Source organism: Pseudoliparis swirei, chromosome 10, assembly GCF_029220125.1.
Source record: "Pseudoliparis swirei isolate HS2019 ecotype Mariana Trench chromosome 10, NWPU_hadal_v1, whole genome shotgun sequence".
In the NCBI taxonomy this organism is placed as follows: Eukaryota; Metazoa; Chordata; class Actinopteri; order Perciformes; family Liparidae; genus Pseudoliparis; species Pseudoliparis swirei.
Window position 1 is genome coordinate 4,102,404 of NC_079397.1, and position 14,908 is coordinate 4,117,311.

Here is a 14,908-nt window from a genome sequence, read left to right on the forward strand (position 1 = left end):
TAAAAAACAAAATTAGGCGTGTAGCACAACGTTCACAGAGAAATACTTTGTTTTTCATTCACTGGATTTTATTTTAGGAACGTACAACTATATACAGTTCAACACGTAAGTTCCTCGGCAGAGAAAATAAGACGTCCGTAAGTCTCTACTTTCTTTTGTCTTAATTCACCAGAGTGAGAGAAGTGAACTTGTCGAGACAAGTATTGAAATGTGTGTCATTCTAATGTAGGCGAAGGAGAAGAGTCAGTCCACAAACTGTGTGAAAGTACCTGCTCGCTCACCATTTAATTGATCCTGTTTCCCGGTGTTACGGTGTAACAGGCGACCCTGTTAACTGGCGACTTTTCCACGTATAGCTGTCCTCGTGAATGCCGCTTGGTTTAATTAAGTAATGACGTGTCAATCCCTCTCATATACATACTAATATATACTATACGAATTAAACAATGTGGCATTCACGAGGGCAGCTACGTGTTCAACTGCCGTCTGTAAGTCGCCGGTTAACACGGTCGCTTCTTAAACCGTAACACCGGGAGGGACGGTCCGATACAAGTTCCATTGATAAGGTCAATAAAACACCACGGAGACTTCTTAAACTCTGCGTAATGTCACTTCTGTATTTGGGAGTTTGACCTTGTTACTGGCCTCTGTGAAAAGCCGATAAGCTCTTGTGTAGTTTCACTTTTAGGATCTTCCGGGTTCCTCTTTTTGTACATTAAATATAAGTGTTTACTGGATTCTGCATTTTACAGATGGGCCTCCAAAGTTAGGGAGAGCAATACGACAGCATACGATGGTGTTGTAGATACAATCTCTTTCCTGCCTTAGCATGACAGTAAAGGGTGGTGCATAAAGCAATGTTTCTCCCAATTAGAGTAGATATCCTGCAAAAAATAGCATAACTCATTCATGCTCTCGCAGTTGAATAGGAGAAATTACTGCAGCCATGTTCCAGCAATGTCTAAGAGTACTCACTATTCTCACTATTGTGCAAACTTTGTATATGTAATATATGTTTTTAGTTTGTTTTTATGACATCTGCCTCTCAGGACTACAGATGAAAAATAGCCTCTTAGATCACTAAAATATACAGAAATGTTTTTATTAATGTGTCCAAAGAAAAAAAGAAAGACCCTTCCCAGAGAGGTCCTAACATGGCTGTGGTGTTTGGGTCTGTGGTGTTTGGGTCTGTGGTGTGTAGCCTGTGGTCCTCTCTGATTCGCAGTGCAACAGGGGTCCTGCATGGTGGGCCTGTCGCGCAGAGATGGCGTTGGAGGAAGGGGCGCGGAGCTGTCTGCTGCGCTCTCGCCACCGGCTGGAGCAGGACATCAAGCCCTCCTACCTGATGGACCACATGATCAGTGACGGCGTGCTGACTGGGGACGAGGAGGAGAGGATCAGGACCCAGGTGAGCCTCTGCTTAAGGTGAAGGAGAAATTATTAATAATAACTTGGAGCCTGTGTTGTTGTTGTTGTTGTTTTTTATGTTCCTGATTTCTGTCCCTTTTAAAAAAAATGTATTTTTACAGATTTTTTACAGCTTTTGTAATTATTTTTTTGCCCACTGTTATTTAGGTTTTTATACTTTTATTGTATCTATACATCGTTGTACTGTACATAGCGTTAAAAACAAAAATGCCTTTCTCTCTAAATATGGCAAATAATTCATGTTTCCATGTAAAAATGCATTCTCTCTCTCTCTCCCCCTCTCCCCCTCTCCCTCTCCCTCCAGGCCACCAGGAAGGATCAGGCGGTGGCCCTGCTGGAGCTGCTGCTCAGGAAGGACAACCGCGCCTACGTCTCCTTCTACAATGCATTGGTCAAGGAGGCGTACAATGATTTGGCCAATCTGCTCCATGCCGACCTGCCCCGCGCGTTACCTGAGGCCCATGCGCGCTCCTCTGATTGCTGCACACCTCTCGGTGGGTGTTCCTGGTGTGGAGATGTGTGTGCTGTCGGTGCCGTGGGAGTCCTTCAGTGTGGGAGAAAATAATATCCCGTGGAGTGGTTTTTTGTCGCATGTCAATAGCTCAATACATCATGAGATAAACATTTTTTTCACGATAATATATATTTATGTTTTGTGTATATATATATATATGTATGTATTAGTATATTAATATATATATATGTATTTTATATATTTTATTTTTATATATATTTATACATTCTTCTTTTAAAAATATTAATATATATATATTTATATTTTTGAATATATATATATATATATTTAAAAAAGTATCTTGACGGGTAATATCAAGATAATTTTTATTTATGTGGAAGGTTGAAAAACACATTAACAATTTTCTATTTATTGCATTCATGCTTTTGACTTTACAGGGTTCCTACGGTCATGAAAAACCTGGGGAGGTCATGGAATTTTAAAATGGTTATTTCCAGGCAATTATAGAGATTAGTTATATTCATATGTTAATTTACACGGTGCGTATATACTGTATACTTTAGAATTCTCATTATTAGTTTAAATACGACATTTTCTCACTTGTTCATGTTTACACCGGAGATTTCACAAAATGTTTGGTCATGGAAATGTTGTTTAAAGTCCTGGAATCCCATTGGTCCACACGTGTCTGAACCCTGCCTTCATCCTTTGTGTCGATCAGTCCAGACGGTGCTCAGTGAAGGCGGCGTCCCGCAGAGGCCCGTGGTGTTTGTCAGCAGACCGGAGCTCGTGAACCACGTCAGGGAGAAACTCTACCGGCTGCAGAAGGAGCCGGGCTGGATCACCGTCTTCGGCATGGCCGGCTCGGGCAAATCGGTGCTGGCTGCCGAGGCCGTCAGACACCACGGACTTATCGAAGGTGACCGGCGCTGCCTGCTATCGGCGCCGTGCCTTTCTTTTGAAACTATGCAATGAAAAAAAGCATTCCTGATTTTCATTCTCCTCCTCCGCCGTCCGCAGAGTGCTTTCCCGGCGGGATCCACTGGCTGTCCATCGGCCAGCTGGACAAACCGGACCTGCTGGTGAAGATCCAGTCGCTGTGTTTCCGCCTGGAGCAGAGCCTCGACTCCCAGTCCCTCCACCGGAGCCCCAACACGCTGGACGAGGCCAAGGAGCGCCTGCGCTTCCTGATGCTGCGCAGATACCCAAGGTCGCTGTCACAGGGTCGGCTCTTTAGACGCATACTAATACACCGCGAGGGCTTCTCGATTTGAACCATGAAATGATGACGCGGCAATAATTTATGCATTAATTGCAAAAATCAATATGCAGAACAGCAACAACATAATGCCACTCCTTTTATTTTATTTATAGATTTCCACACGCACCAATAATTTGCTGTGTTTTCTGCTCAATTTGTTGAAATAACAAGATGCATGAAGAATAAAGAAGGAGGATAAATAGCCGGGCAATGAATTACATGTTTGTTTCCATAGGAAAAAGCTAAATTATAAGATTGAAAGGTGTTAAAATGAAAATAAAAGATGAGAAAAGGATCAAAACATGAGGATGGCTTCCCTCCCGTGTGTGTTAATCTGCTTCATGGTTTCTGTTCGGGCTTCAGAGCTCTGCTGATTCTAGATGACATCTGGGACAGCAGCGTGCTGAAGGCGTTCGATGTCCAATGTCGGATACTTTTGACCACCAGAAACAGAAGCCTCACTAACTCTGTTAGTGGTATGTGCCCCTCCCCCTCCTCTGGACACTGCACACTTGAATGATTTAAACCATATTTTTATAAACACTGAAAAAAAGACTCCTGTGCTTCCCTAAAGTGATATGTGCGTTACCTTTCTTTTATTGTGTAGGCGCAAAATATGAGGTGGAAGTGGAGAGCGGTCTGGATGAAAACAAGGGAATGGAGATCCTCGCTCTGTACACGAAAACCAAACTCCACGGGCTTCCCGAGGAGGCTCGCAGCATCGTCAGAGAATGCAAAGGTCTGGAAACGGAAACAGTCTTTACATGCAATCCGTCATTTTTTTCACTATAAAATATATATATATATTTATGTATTAATATATATATATTATTTTATATATATTTATGTATTAATATATATATATAATATTCTTTTTTATATGTGTATATATATTATATTTTATATATATTATTTTATATATATTTATGTATTAATATTAGGGCTGTCAGCGTTAACGCGTTAATCTATGCGATTAATTTGGCCGCGTTAACGCACTAAAATATTTTAACGCAATTAACGCAAGTTTTGTAAATTGAATTTTTTTTTTTAAACCGCGGCAGTACGGTTTGACACTGTTTCCGTTTTTAAAACAATCATTTCTCCGCGAAAATAAGGATCATAAATCAGTTTAACTCGTGGATGAATCAGTCGGGTTTCCTCCTGCTCCTTCCTCCCGTCTCCCCCTCTGATACACAGAGGAACGGAGGGGCGACGTGTCGGGGGACGCGGCGCGGAAAGAACTCGTCACACGAAACCTTCACCGTGATTGGTCAATCCGTTTGTCTGTCAACATTTCGGGGGAAATAAAACCAATGAACACTCAGTAAATCACAAAGGACCTCCCACCTCACAGGTCAGGCTCATTTAGCAGCCTGTCAGTCAGAGAACCAGAGGACACGGCGCGAGGACAATGAGGCTCATTACAGAGCTGAGATTGTTCTGGAATGTTTGATGTATAACACGTGGGGGTGTGTCCCATGCAAAAGACTTTAAACGGTGAATTTAATTTATTTTGTAAAATGTATAAAATGCCCCCAGCCTCCAGAGGGTTAACGTGACATATTTGAATGTCAGTCAGTCACCAAGGCCACTGGTTCTGCTGTGTTCAGTGTTAAAGATGACAGGACCAATGGGGTCTCAATATACTTCTTTTTTTTACTAATCTGATGTTTCACTGAAGAAACAATTTATCATCCACGATATTAAATACCTCGCTGGCACTGTATATGTAGGAGCCTCTTTGAAAACACAGCTCTGTGTGAAGTTTTGTCTTTAAAAAGAATGAACTTTTAACTTTTAATTGCGATTAATCGCGATTAATTAATCGCAATTTCAAAATGTGCGATTAATTAGTTAAATTTTTTTAATCGATTGACAGCCCTAATTAATATATATATATTATATTCTTTTTTACATTTATATATATTAATATATATATATAGTGGAAAAAAAATATTTATATATATAATACAAATATTACATATATTCCATATATTTATTTACATATATAATTTGCCATAGACATCTAAAATATTGTATTATCATTAAATTCTGCATTTGCTAATATCGGAGATCTAAATAACCGTTTAACAGCGTCACACACACACCTGATTCTCTGTGCCACCGTCACCAGGCTCCCCGCTGGTGGTGTCCCTGATCGGCGCTCTGCTCAGGGAGAAACCCGACCGCTGGCGTTACTACCTGCGGCAGTTGCAGCAGAAGCAGTTCAAGCGCATCAGGAAGTCGTCGTCCTACGACTACGACGCCCTCGACCAGGCCATGGCGGCGAGCATCGAGGTGCTCCCCGACCAACACCGAGAGCTCTACAAGGACCTGGCGGTGCTGGAGAATGACATCAAAGTCCCCGCCAAGGTTGGGCTGCGGCAACGAGAGCGAACGGGTCACGCTCGCCACTCCCTGAACCGAGCGCACGGTTGTTTACCGTAGAAACATGTTTTTTTTTTTTTTAGATAAATAAAAAACAAGGCTGACCCACCGGGTGCTTCTTCCTCTCCCCAGGTGCTGTCGGTCCTGTGGGAGCTGGAGCCGGAGGAGGTGGAGGACATCCTCGAGGAGTTTGTCAACAGGTCTCTGCTCTTCGTGGACCGTCACAATAAGCCCCACCTGTACTACCTCCACGACCTCCAGCTGGACTTCCTGGTGGAGCAGAATCGCACCCAGCTCGAGGTGAGCCCCCCCCCCCCCCCAACTGTTGGACTTGTTGTTTTTGTTACATCACCGTTTGTGTTTCAGAGCCTCCACAAAAAGGTGGTGAGCCAGTACCAGCAGCACTACAGAGATGGCCCCCCCACCTCTGGAGATGAGGAGTGTCTCTACTGGATCAGATTTCTGACCTACCACATGGCCAAAGCCAACCTCTCCCAGGTGACACACACACACACACACACACATGTCCATTTAAAATGAATAACTAGTGATAATTGTTCTTAAAATAAACCTCTCACGCTTTTGCCCGTGTAAAGCTGTGAATCCGTCTCTCCTCCGTCTCTCCTCCGTCTCTCCTCCGTCTCTCCTCCGTCTCCGTCTCCTCCTCCGTCTAGGAGCTCTACTCGCTCATGTTCTCTCTGGACTGGGTCAGCACCAAGGCCCGGCTGATGGGCCCGGCTCACCTCATCAACGACTATGTGGAGTACGGACCCATCCTGGACAAAGAGGTCAGCAGACAACAGGACCGTGTGTTAAACGAAGTGTGTGTGTGTGTGTGTGTGTGCGTGTCTCTGTGTGTGTGTGTGTGTGTCTGTGCGTGTCTCTGTCTGTGTGTATGTGTCTCTGTCTGTGTGTGTGTGTGTGTGTGTCTTTGTGTCTCTGCGTGTGTGTGTGTGTGTGTGTGTGTGTGTGTGTGTCTCTGTTTGTGTATGTGTGTGTGTGTCTGTGTCTCTGCATGTGTGTGTCTCTGTTTGTGTATGTATGTGTGTGTGTCTCTCTGTCTGTGTGTGTGTGTGTGTCTCTGCGTGTGTGTGTCTCTGTTTGTGTGTATGTGTGTGTGTGTCTGTCTCTGTCTGTCTGTGTCTCTTTCTCTGTGTGTGTCTTTGTGTCTCTGCGTGTGTGTGTCTCTGTTTGTGTATGTATGTGTGTGTCTCTGTCTGTATGTGTCTCTCTGTGTGTGTGTCTTTGTGTCTCTGCGTGTGTGTGTCTCTGTTTGTGTATGTATGTGTGTGTCTCTGTCTGTATGTGTCTCTTTCTCTGTGTGTGTCTTTGTGTCTCTGCGTGTGTGTGTCTCTGTTTGTGTATGTATGTGTGTCTCTGTCTGTATGTGTCTGTCTCTCTGTGTGTGTGTCTCTGCGTGTGTGTGTCTCTGTTTGTGTATGTATGTGTGTGTCTCTGTCTGTCTGTGTCTCTTTCTCTGTGTGTGTGTCTTTGTGTCTCTGCGTGTGTGTGTCTCTGTTTGTGTATGTATGTGTGTGTCTCTGTCTGTATGTGTCTGTCTCTCTGTCTGTGTGTGTCTCTGCCTGTCTGTGTGTGTGTCTCTGTGTGTGTGTGTTTGTGTATGTGTGTCATGGGATGTTCATCATTCCGATTCATTTCCTTCTCTCTCTTCACCTCCTAGAGCTGTGAGGTGCGGAGTCAGTTCCAGGCGTTCCTCTCTCTGAGCGGCCACCAGCTGGAGCAGCGGCCGTTCCCCGACGTGGTGCAGCTCGCTCTGTCTCAGCCGCACGCGTCCGAGGTCTACCGGCAGGCCCTGCTGCAGGCGCGGCGCCGCGCCGGCACCGGGGAACTCTACTTCGACTGGCTGTACGGAGCGAGCGCATCTTTTGATACCTTTTTGAGACGCGTTCTTAATCGTGAAGTGATTTTAAAGCAGTAGTTCTCAAACTGTGGGCCCTCTAGTGGGGAGCCAAGGAACTACAGGTGGCGGCGCAACGGGAAATGCAGATTTTGTTTACCTTTATTGACAACTTTACATATTACAAAGTACACAGACATAAAACTAAGTGATTCATAAATAAATAGCAAAATATACTTGTGTGTAAATGTTTAAGTTACGCCGTTAACAGGCCCTTCAAAATAAGAGCTCGACACGGACCATTTAGTGACAACTTTTCTTGTGCCGGTGGAGCGTGAACATCTAGAGAACCGCTGCGTTAAAGTACGGCGTCGGCCTTGTTGTGCATTTCTGGATGTGTTTTAAAAGATATCCTGCAGCTGTATCGAGATGAAAGCTAATTAGTTGAATTATTCTGGTGCAATTAGTGGCCAATATGTGTAATCTTGTAAATTGGCACCAACAAAACAAGGAACTCATTTTCAGTTATTGTGTGAAACATGGATGATAATTCATCTTTAATTAGGAAGGAAATCAAGAGGTTCTCTGATTTAGAGGGATGCATAGTTCAATAACCTGGATACACGCTTTCTATTCAGCCGTATTATATAATTATAAATATATATTTTTCCCTGCACAGGAATAAGAGCAGCGTGGAGAGTCTGTCCCGCCTGGTGATCCACCCCCACCAGGGCTCCGTCTACTCCGCCTGCTTCTCCCAGGACGGAGCCAAGATCGCCTCCAGTGGCGCCGGCAAGACGCTGAAGGTATCGAAGCGCCGCTCCTCTCGCCCGCCGTCGCCCTTTTACCTGGCGGTGCACGTGTAACGTTGTCCCCCCCCCCAGGTGTTTAAGAGCACCACGGGCGAGAAGCTGGCGGAGATCCAGGCGCACGATGACGACGTGCTATGCTGCGCCTTCTCCCCCGACGACCGTCTCCTGGCAACCTGCTCCAGCGACAGGAAGGTCAAGGTCAGTCGACCTCCTCGCTCGCCTCAAACTGACCAAGTGAACGCAAAGTCGTTGAAGAGTTGTCAGGTTATTTTGATTTACACGTGTACATAAAGGAATTCTTATGTTTTTAAATTAATACATACAGAAAGATATGATAATCGGGAATATTATAAAGAACATTGAGATGAATTTATTTTGAAAGGCAACAAAATAAGTTTTATTCTGAAGGAACTTTCTGTCCAGATGACCGGAAGTGTGATGTTTGAGCCGCCATTTTGATTATTGGAATCAACTTTTCATCAGTCTTAAAGTCTCTCTCTCTCCTCTCCTCTCTTTCCTCCTCTCCTCTTCTCTTTCCTCTCTCTCCTCTTCTCTTTCCTCCTCTCCTTTCTCTCCTCTTCTCTTTCCTCCTCTCCTTTCTCCTCTTCTCTTTCCTCTTCTCTTTCCTCCTCCTTCCTTTTCTCTTTCCTCTTCTCTTTCCTCCTCTCTCCCTCTCTCCTCTTCTCTTTCCTCTCCTCTCTCTCTCCTCCTCCTCTCTCCTCTCTCTCCCTTCCTCTTCTCTTTCCTTCTCTTTCCTCCTCTCCTTTTCTCTTTCCTCTCCTCTCTCTCTCCTCCTCCTCCTCTCCTCTCTCTCCCTTCCTCTTCTCTTTCCTCCTCTCCTCTCTTTCCTCATATCTCTCCCTCTTCTCTCTCTCCCTTCCTCTTCTCTTTCCTCCTCTTCTCTAATCTCTCCCTCTATCCTCTCTCTCCTCTCATCTCTCCCTCTCCTCTTCTCTTTCCTCCTCTCCTCTCTCTCCTCTTCTCTTTCCTCCTCTCTCATCTTTCCTCCTCTCCTCTCTTCCCTCTATCCTCTCTCCCTCTCTTTCCTCCTCTCTCATATCTCTCCTCTCATCTCTCTCATCTCTCCCTCTCCTCTCTCTCCTCTTCTCTTTCCTCCTCTCCTCTTCTTTCCTCCTCTCCTCTCTCCTCTTCTTTCCTCCTCTTCTCTTTCCTCCTCTCCTCTTTTTCCTTCTCTTTCTTTCTCTCTTCTCTTTCCTCCTCTCCTTTCTCTCCTCTTCTCTTTTCTCTTTCCTCCTCTCTCCCTCTCTCCTCTTCTCTTTTCTCCTCTCCTCTCTCTCCCTTCCTCTTCTCTTTCCTCCTGTCCTCTTCTCTTTCCTCATCTCTCTCTCTCTCCCTCTCCTCTCTCTCCCTTCCTCTTCTCTTTCCTCCTCTTCTCTTTCCTCCTCTCATCTCTCTCCTCTCTAATCTCTCCCTTCCTCTTCTCTTTCCTCCTCTCCTCTCTTTCCTCCTCTCTCTCATCTCTCCCTCTCCTTTCTCTCTCTCCTCTCTCATATTTCTCCTTCCTCTCTTCCCTCTCTCTCCTCTCTCCTCTCTCATCTTTCTCTCTCTCCTCTCATCTTTCTCCTTTCTCTCTCATCCCTCCCTCTCCTCTCTCTCCTCCTCTCCTCTCACTCCTCTTCACTTTCCTCCTCTCTTCTCTCATCTCATCTTTCTCCTTTCTCTCTCTCCTCTCTCATCTTTCTCCTTCCTCTCTTCCCCCTCTCTCATCTTTCTCCTTTCTCTCTCTCCTCTCTCATCTTTCTCCTTTCTCTCTCCTCTCTCTCTCACCTCTCCCTCTCCTCTCTCTCTCCTCTCTCATCTTTCTCCTTTCTCTCTCATCCCTCCCTCTCCTCTCTCTCTCTCTCTCCTCCTCCTCTCTCTCCTCTCTTTAGGTGTGGAACGTGGAGAGCGCCATGCTGCTCCGGGTGTTTGAGGAGGAGCACGAGGAGCAGGTCAACCACTGTCAGTTCACCAACACGGCGCGGCGCCTCCTGCTGGCCACCTGCTCCAACGACAACTTCCTGAACGTCAAGGTAGGCGAGTGAGACTCTAAAGACCGTTGCGTCTCTTCCTCTTTTACCATCGCTCTCTCTCTCTCCTCCTCGTCTTCCTCTCTCCTTCCACAGCTATGGAACCTCAACAAACCGTCCTCCCAGAACACCATGTTCGGCCACTTCATGCCGGTCAACCACTGCTGTTTCTCCCCCGACGACGCCTACGTGTCCACGTCCTCCAACGACGGCACCGTGAAGGTACGACCTCCTCCACGGCCGCCCTCAGCCGCTCCGGTATTTTGGGGCGACTTAACCGGCGGCGCCCTGGCGTCTGCAGCTCTTTCAGGTGGCGTCCGCCAACGAGTGGAAGACGATCAGCGTGAGGGACGCGTTCGCGGAGGAGAGCGACGAGGAGGTGCTCGTCAAGTGCAGCACCTGGACCGCCGACGGCAAGCGCATCGTGTGCGCGGCCAGGAACGCCGCTCTGGTGAGCTTTTATTTTGAAAGGGTGTGAGCGCGTTGGAGGGAGTTGGAGCTGCAAGCTTCTGGATTCATGTGTGATGGAGAGGGTGTGCATGGTTTGGAGGTGCAGATAGGAGACCGGAGTCTGAAGAGTGTGTGTGTGTGTCCTGGTTTTAAATGTGTGGCTCACGATGTTCAATACAGACAACGTTCATTTATAATTGATGTGGCTTTTATTTTGTCATGCCTGATTCTATCAGCTGACTTGAGCACATCAGTTATATTGACGGTGATAAATTGCAGTACAGAATAAAAGGTCATTTAAAACAGTGTTATTACACAGTTTGTCCACCAGGGGGGAACTGACAATAGGTTTATTTAATGCTATGTGTTTAAAAATATATATATATTTATGTAGATTGATATTGGCCTTGTGACCTGGTCTGACTGACCTGGTCTGTGTGTGTGTGTGTGTGTTTGTCTGTGTGTGTGTGTGTCTCAGGTGTTTGACGTGGAGACGTCGGCGATGTTGTTGGAGATCAGAACGAATCGCCTGAGCACGGTGCAATACTGCCACGCCTGCCCGACCAGTAACCTGCTGGCCATCGCGCTCTCAAACTACACGGTGGAGGTGCAGCGCACACACACACACACACACACACACACACACACAATAAATGTAGCATCTTTTTATTTCTTTTTTTTGCATTATTTCTCCCCTTTCTGTCTCTTTTTGTACATTGACTGAACCCTTTAATGGGCCAAGGGTGTACAGTGGTCCATATTAATATATATATATATATGTGTGTGTGTGTGTGTCTTCCAGCTGTGGGACTTGGAGGCCAATAAGAAGATGGCGGACTGCAGCGGTCACCTGAGTTGGGTGCAGCGTGTCCAGTTCTCTGCCGACGGCTCACAGCTGCTCTCCTGCTCTGACGACCAGACTGTCAGGGTAAGAGTGTGTGTGTGTGTGTGTGTGTGTGTACGTTCATGGAAAACCTGGAAAAGTCATGGAATTTGTAAACGGTTATTTACAGGCCTAGAAAATTCCTTGGAGAAAAAAAAAAATCCAAAGTTTGGGGAAATTCCTGGAAATAAGTACACCCCCACCCACCCACCCTCCCCTGTGTGTGTGTGTGTGTGTGTGTGTGTGTGTGTTATCCCAGCTATGGGAGACGAAGAAGGTGCACACCTCTTCGGCCGTCTGCCTGAAAAGAGACTCGGACGTCCTCTTCAACGACGACGCCATCGTGGTGTCGGCCGCAGACAACTGCAACCGGCTGCAGGTGAGCCGGAGGGGCGCTGCAGAGGGGCGGGGGGGGGGGGGGATGATGTCATAGGAAACAATGTGTGTGTGTGTGTGTGTGTGTGTCAGGTCCGTGATGGCCGGACGGGATCGGTGCTGTTCCAGTCGGAGGAGATGTCGTCCAGGATCCGGTGCACGTGTTTGTGCACACGGCCCTACGCTGTGGCCCTGGGCCAGGAAGACGGCACCGTGCAGGTAGAAAACACACACACACACACACACACACACACACACTGTGTGTGTGGCTGAAGGAGGTGTGTTTTCTATTTTCAGACCAAGTTGAGTCACCGTTCTGACATTAGCTCCGCCCCCTTTCTCATCCATCCTGTCTCCTCACCTCTTTCTTCTCCCTCCACCACCTGGGATCTGTATTCTCAACACTCCTCTCTCCTGCTCTCTACTTTATATTTGACCTCCTTTTTGTTTCCTTTATAGCTCCTCCCCCCTTTTTTTCTTGCATGTCGTGCATCGTTGCAGCTGTAGTGGACGTCCCAGAAATCTCCCCCTCATATGCACACGGAGTTATTGCCTCCGCTGCAGCCGTCCAGCGTCCCACAGCGGGGATAACTCCTAATTCCTTAATTAAGAAGGTCCTGTCGCCGTAAAGGAATAAAGAGGTTAATACGGGTTCAGCGCTGCGATTGTCTTCGTGGCCCCAGAGACGCGAGAGCCGAGGATTAGCGTCCTTCAAGAAGAACAAATGATTAGTAAAGAGCATCGGAGAATAAAGAGATGCTTGATGAACACGCATCATTTAAAAAGTCTTTCTTTTTTAAACAATTCATTTTTTTCGGCAGAAGTTTTGGACATTTATTCTATGAAAATCATCCAAAAGTCTCAATATTTGTCGAGGATTAACTAACCAATCAATCAAATCCTTTTATAGACGTTTAATCTGTCTGTGCTGACATTCCTTTATGTTACATCTTGTGTTTTATCAAACTCTATCCCTTTTTAAAAATCGTCCTCGAGGCCACTCGGATTCTTCTGCCGGCCGTAGTACCCATGAGCAAACACCAGGGGGCGCTCCGGTGCTAGCTGGAGGTTCTCCAGCTGCCTTCACACCACTGCAGTGGTCACTTCTCCTTTTTAGTTTGTGTGCGTGGGGAGGTCTGTGTGTGCGTGAGGGGCTATGTCTGTGTGTGTGTGTAAACAGGAAGGGTGCAGGTGTGGTAGGGAAAGAGTAATATCTGTGTGTGTGTCTCTCACCCAAAAACACACACACACACATAACATGTGTGTGAGTGTGTGTAGGTATGTGTGTGTGTGTGTTCCCCTCTTTCCTCTTTACATTAGTTGCCTTTTTGTTTGTTTTGACCAAACTTCCTCCAGGTATTTGTTGCTGACTGCCCCGTCCTATAAATCCTTGAGCCGAGTGTGTAGCGCTCAGTGTGTAGTGTGTGCGTAGCGCTCAGTGTGTGTGTAGTGTGTGCGTAGCACTTAGTGTGTAGCTCTCAGTGTGTAACTCGACGAGGCTCGTGGCGCTCACACATTCACCTCCTCTGAGAGGTACATATTTTAGTGGCTGGTTGAACTCCCGGCGCTCCATTTCTCCTCCTGCAGGAGCTTCAGCTCTGACTCGTCTCATTTTGACTTTCTCTCCTTCACTTTATTCCCTGTTCTTGATAAAAATCTCTTTAAATGTTTCTTCAAGTGGTTTATTTGTTGTCGTGGAAAAAGTTGCCGACAAAATCTATCTGGAGGTTAATAAGAAAAATGTGCGGCTTTGAAATCCGTTGTTATAATTGCAGTTGTAATCTCGGGCTCACCTCATAATCCCGTGATTAGCCTTCTTTGGTGTAAGTAGGACACGGTCGTCGTCGTGGTAACGACTCAGCTGATCCGGAGGCTGCCAGAAAGCCTCCGACGGATAAACATCGTTTGTAATGATTCTCCTCACAAGGAATCTAATGTCCCCCGACATAATAGTTAGTTAGAAGTAAATATTACAAGACCAGGATTTTCTCTGACTTCTCATAATTATGAGAAAAAAGACCCAAACATTGTCCTGATACTGTGATACTAACTTATAATAAGCTGTACATTTTGAATACTCGCTGCAGCCTCTGGGACGTCGTGATAGCAACAAGCCAGTTGACCTTCTTAGAGGGCGTTCACAAAAAACAGCTTTGAGGGTGGACCCCGGTGGTCCCCGATGGACCCCTGGCGGTCCCGACTGGACTGAACTGGCTTGTTTAAAGCTCTCACCTCCCCCGCCCGCTTTCATTTTGATGTGCTTATCGCCATCAAGCAGCAGCAACATGTGACTGTGTCAGGGTTTAACACTACCCTACATAAGCCCCAATAAAAATCATAAATTAAAAATATATATATTATTATTTTCTTTTTGTTGATATATATATATTTATATTTATTTATATACACATATATATACAGGACTGTCTCAGAAAATTAGAATATTGTGATAAAGTTCTTTATTTTCTGTAATGCAATTAAAAAAACAAAAATGTCATGCATTCTGGATTCATTACAAATCAACTGAAATATTGCAAGCCTTTTATTCTTTTAATATTGCTGATTATGGCTTACAGCTTAAGAAAACTCTAAAATCCTATCTCATAATTTTTTTATATTTCCTCAGACCAAGTAAAAAAAAAAGATTTATAACAGCTGAGTGTTTGTCAAGGCTCAGGAAACCCTTGCAGGTGTTTCGAGTTAATTAGACAATTCAAGTGATTTGTTTAATACCCTACTAGTATACTTTTTCATGATATTCTAATATTTAGAGATAGGATATTTTAGTTTTCTTAAGCTGTAAGCCATAATCAGCAATAAATCAGAATAAAAGGCTTGCAATATTTCAGTTGATTTGTAATGAATCCAGAATGCATGACATTTTTGTTTTTTTAATTGCATTACAGAAAATAAAGAACTTCATCACAATATTCTAATTTTCTGAGACA

General features: G+C 45.4%; 1 protein-coding gene across 3 annotated transcripts in view; it reads left to right on the top strand.

The window, feature by feature from the left end:
- Nucleotides 1-14,908, top strand: part of apaf1 (apoptotic peptidase activating factor 1) — a 33,296-nt gene continuing 18,388 nt past the window's right edge. The window contains exons 1-21 of one of the 3 annotated variants that reach the window (XM_056425027.1): nucleotides 1-137; nucleotides 1,226-1,408; nucleotides 1,733-1,922; nucleotides 2,625-2,822; nucleotides 2,924-3,113; nucleotides 3,528-3,640; nucleotides 3,772-3,903; nucleotides 5,299-5,537; nucleotides 5,685-5,852; nucleotides 5,919-6,050; nucleotides 6,227-6,340; nucleotides 7,234-7,418; nucleotides 8,090-8,216; nucleotides 8,295-8,420; nucleotides 10,115-10,255; nucleotides 10,349-10,474; nucleotides 10,554-10,703; nucleotides 11,181-11,309; nucleotides 11,505-11,630; nucleotides 11,845-11,964; nucleotides 12,054-12,179. In XM_056425027.1, coding sequence (XP_056281002.1) covers nucleotides 1,265-1,408; nucleotides 1,733-1,922; nucleotides 2,625-2,822; nucleotides 2,924-3,113; nucleotides 3,528-3,640; nucleotides 3,772-3,903; nucleotides 5,299-5,537; nucleotides 5,685-5,852; nucleotides 5,919-6,050; nucleotides 6,227-6,340; nucleotides 7,234-7,418; nucleotides 8,090-8,216; nucleotides 8,295-8,420; nucleotides 10,115-10,255; nucleotides 10,349-10,474; nucleotides 10,554-10,703; nucleotides 11,181-11,309; nucleotides 11,505-11,630; nucleotides 11,845-11,964; nucleotides 12,054-12,179 — 2,976 coding nt within the window. In that variant the 5' untranslated portion in view covers nucleotides 1-137; nucleotides 1,226-1,264. Of the gene's footprint in view, nucleotides 138-1,225; nucleotides 1,409-1,732; nucleotides 1,923-2,624; nucleotides 2,823-2,923; nucleotides 3,114-3,527; nucleotides 3,641-3,771; nucleotides 3,904-5,298; nucleotides 5,599-5,684; nucleotides 5,853-5,918; nucleotides 6,051-6,226; nucleotides 6,341-7,233; nucleotides 7,419-8,089; nucleotides 8,217-8,294; nucleotides 8,421-10,114; nucleotides 10,256-10,348; nucleotides 10,475-10,553; nucleotides 10,704-11,180; nucleotides 11,310-11,504; nucleotides 11,631-11,844; nucleotides 11,965-12,053; nucleotides 12,180-14,908 lie in introns of those variants that run through there. The other 2 variants (XM_056425028.1, XR_008833044.1) reach the window with 2 other exon arrangements.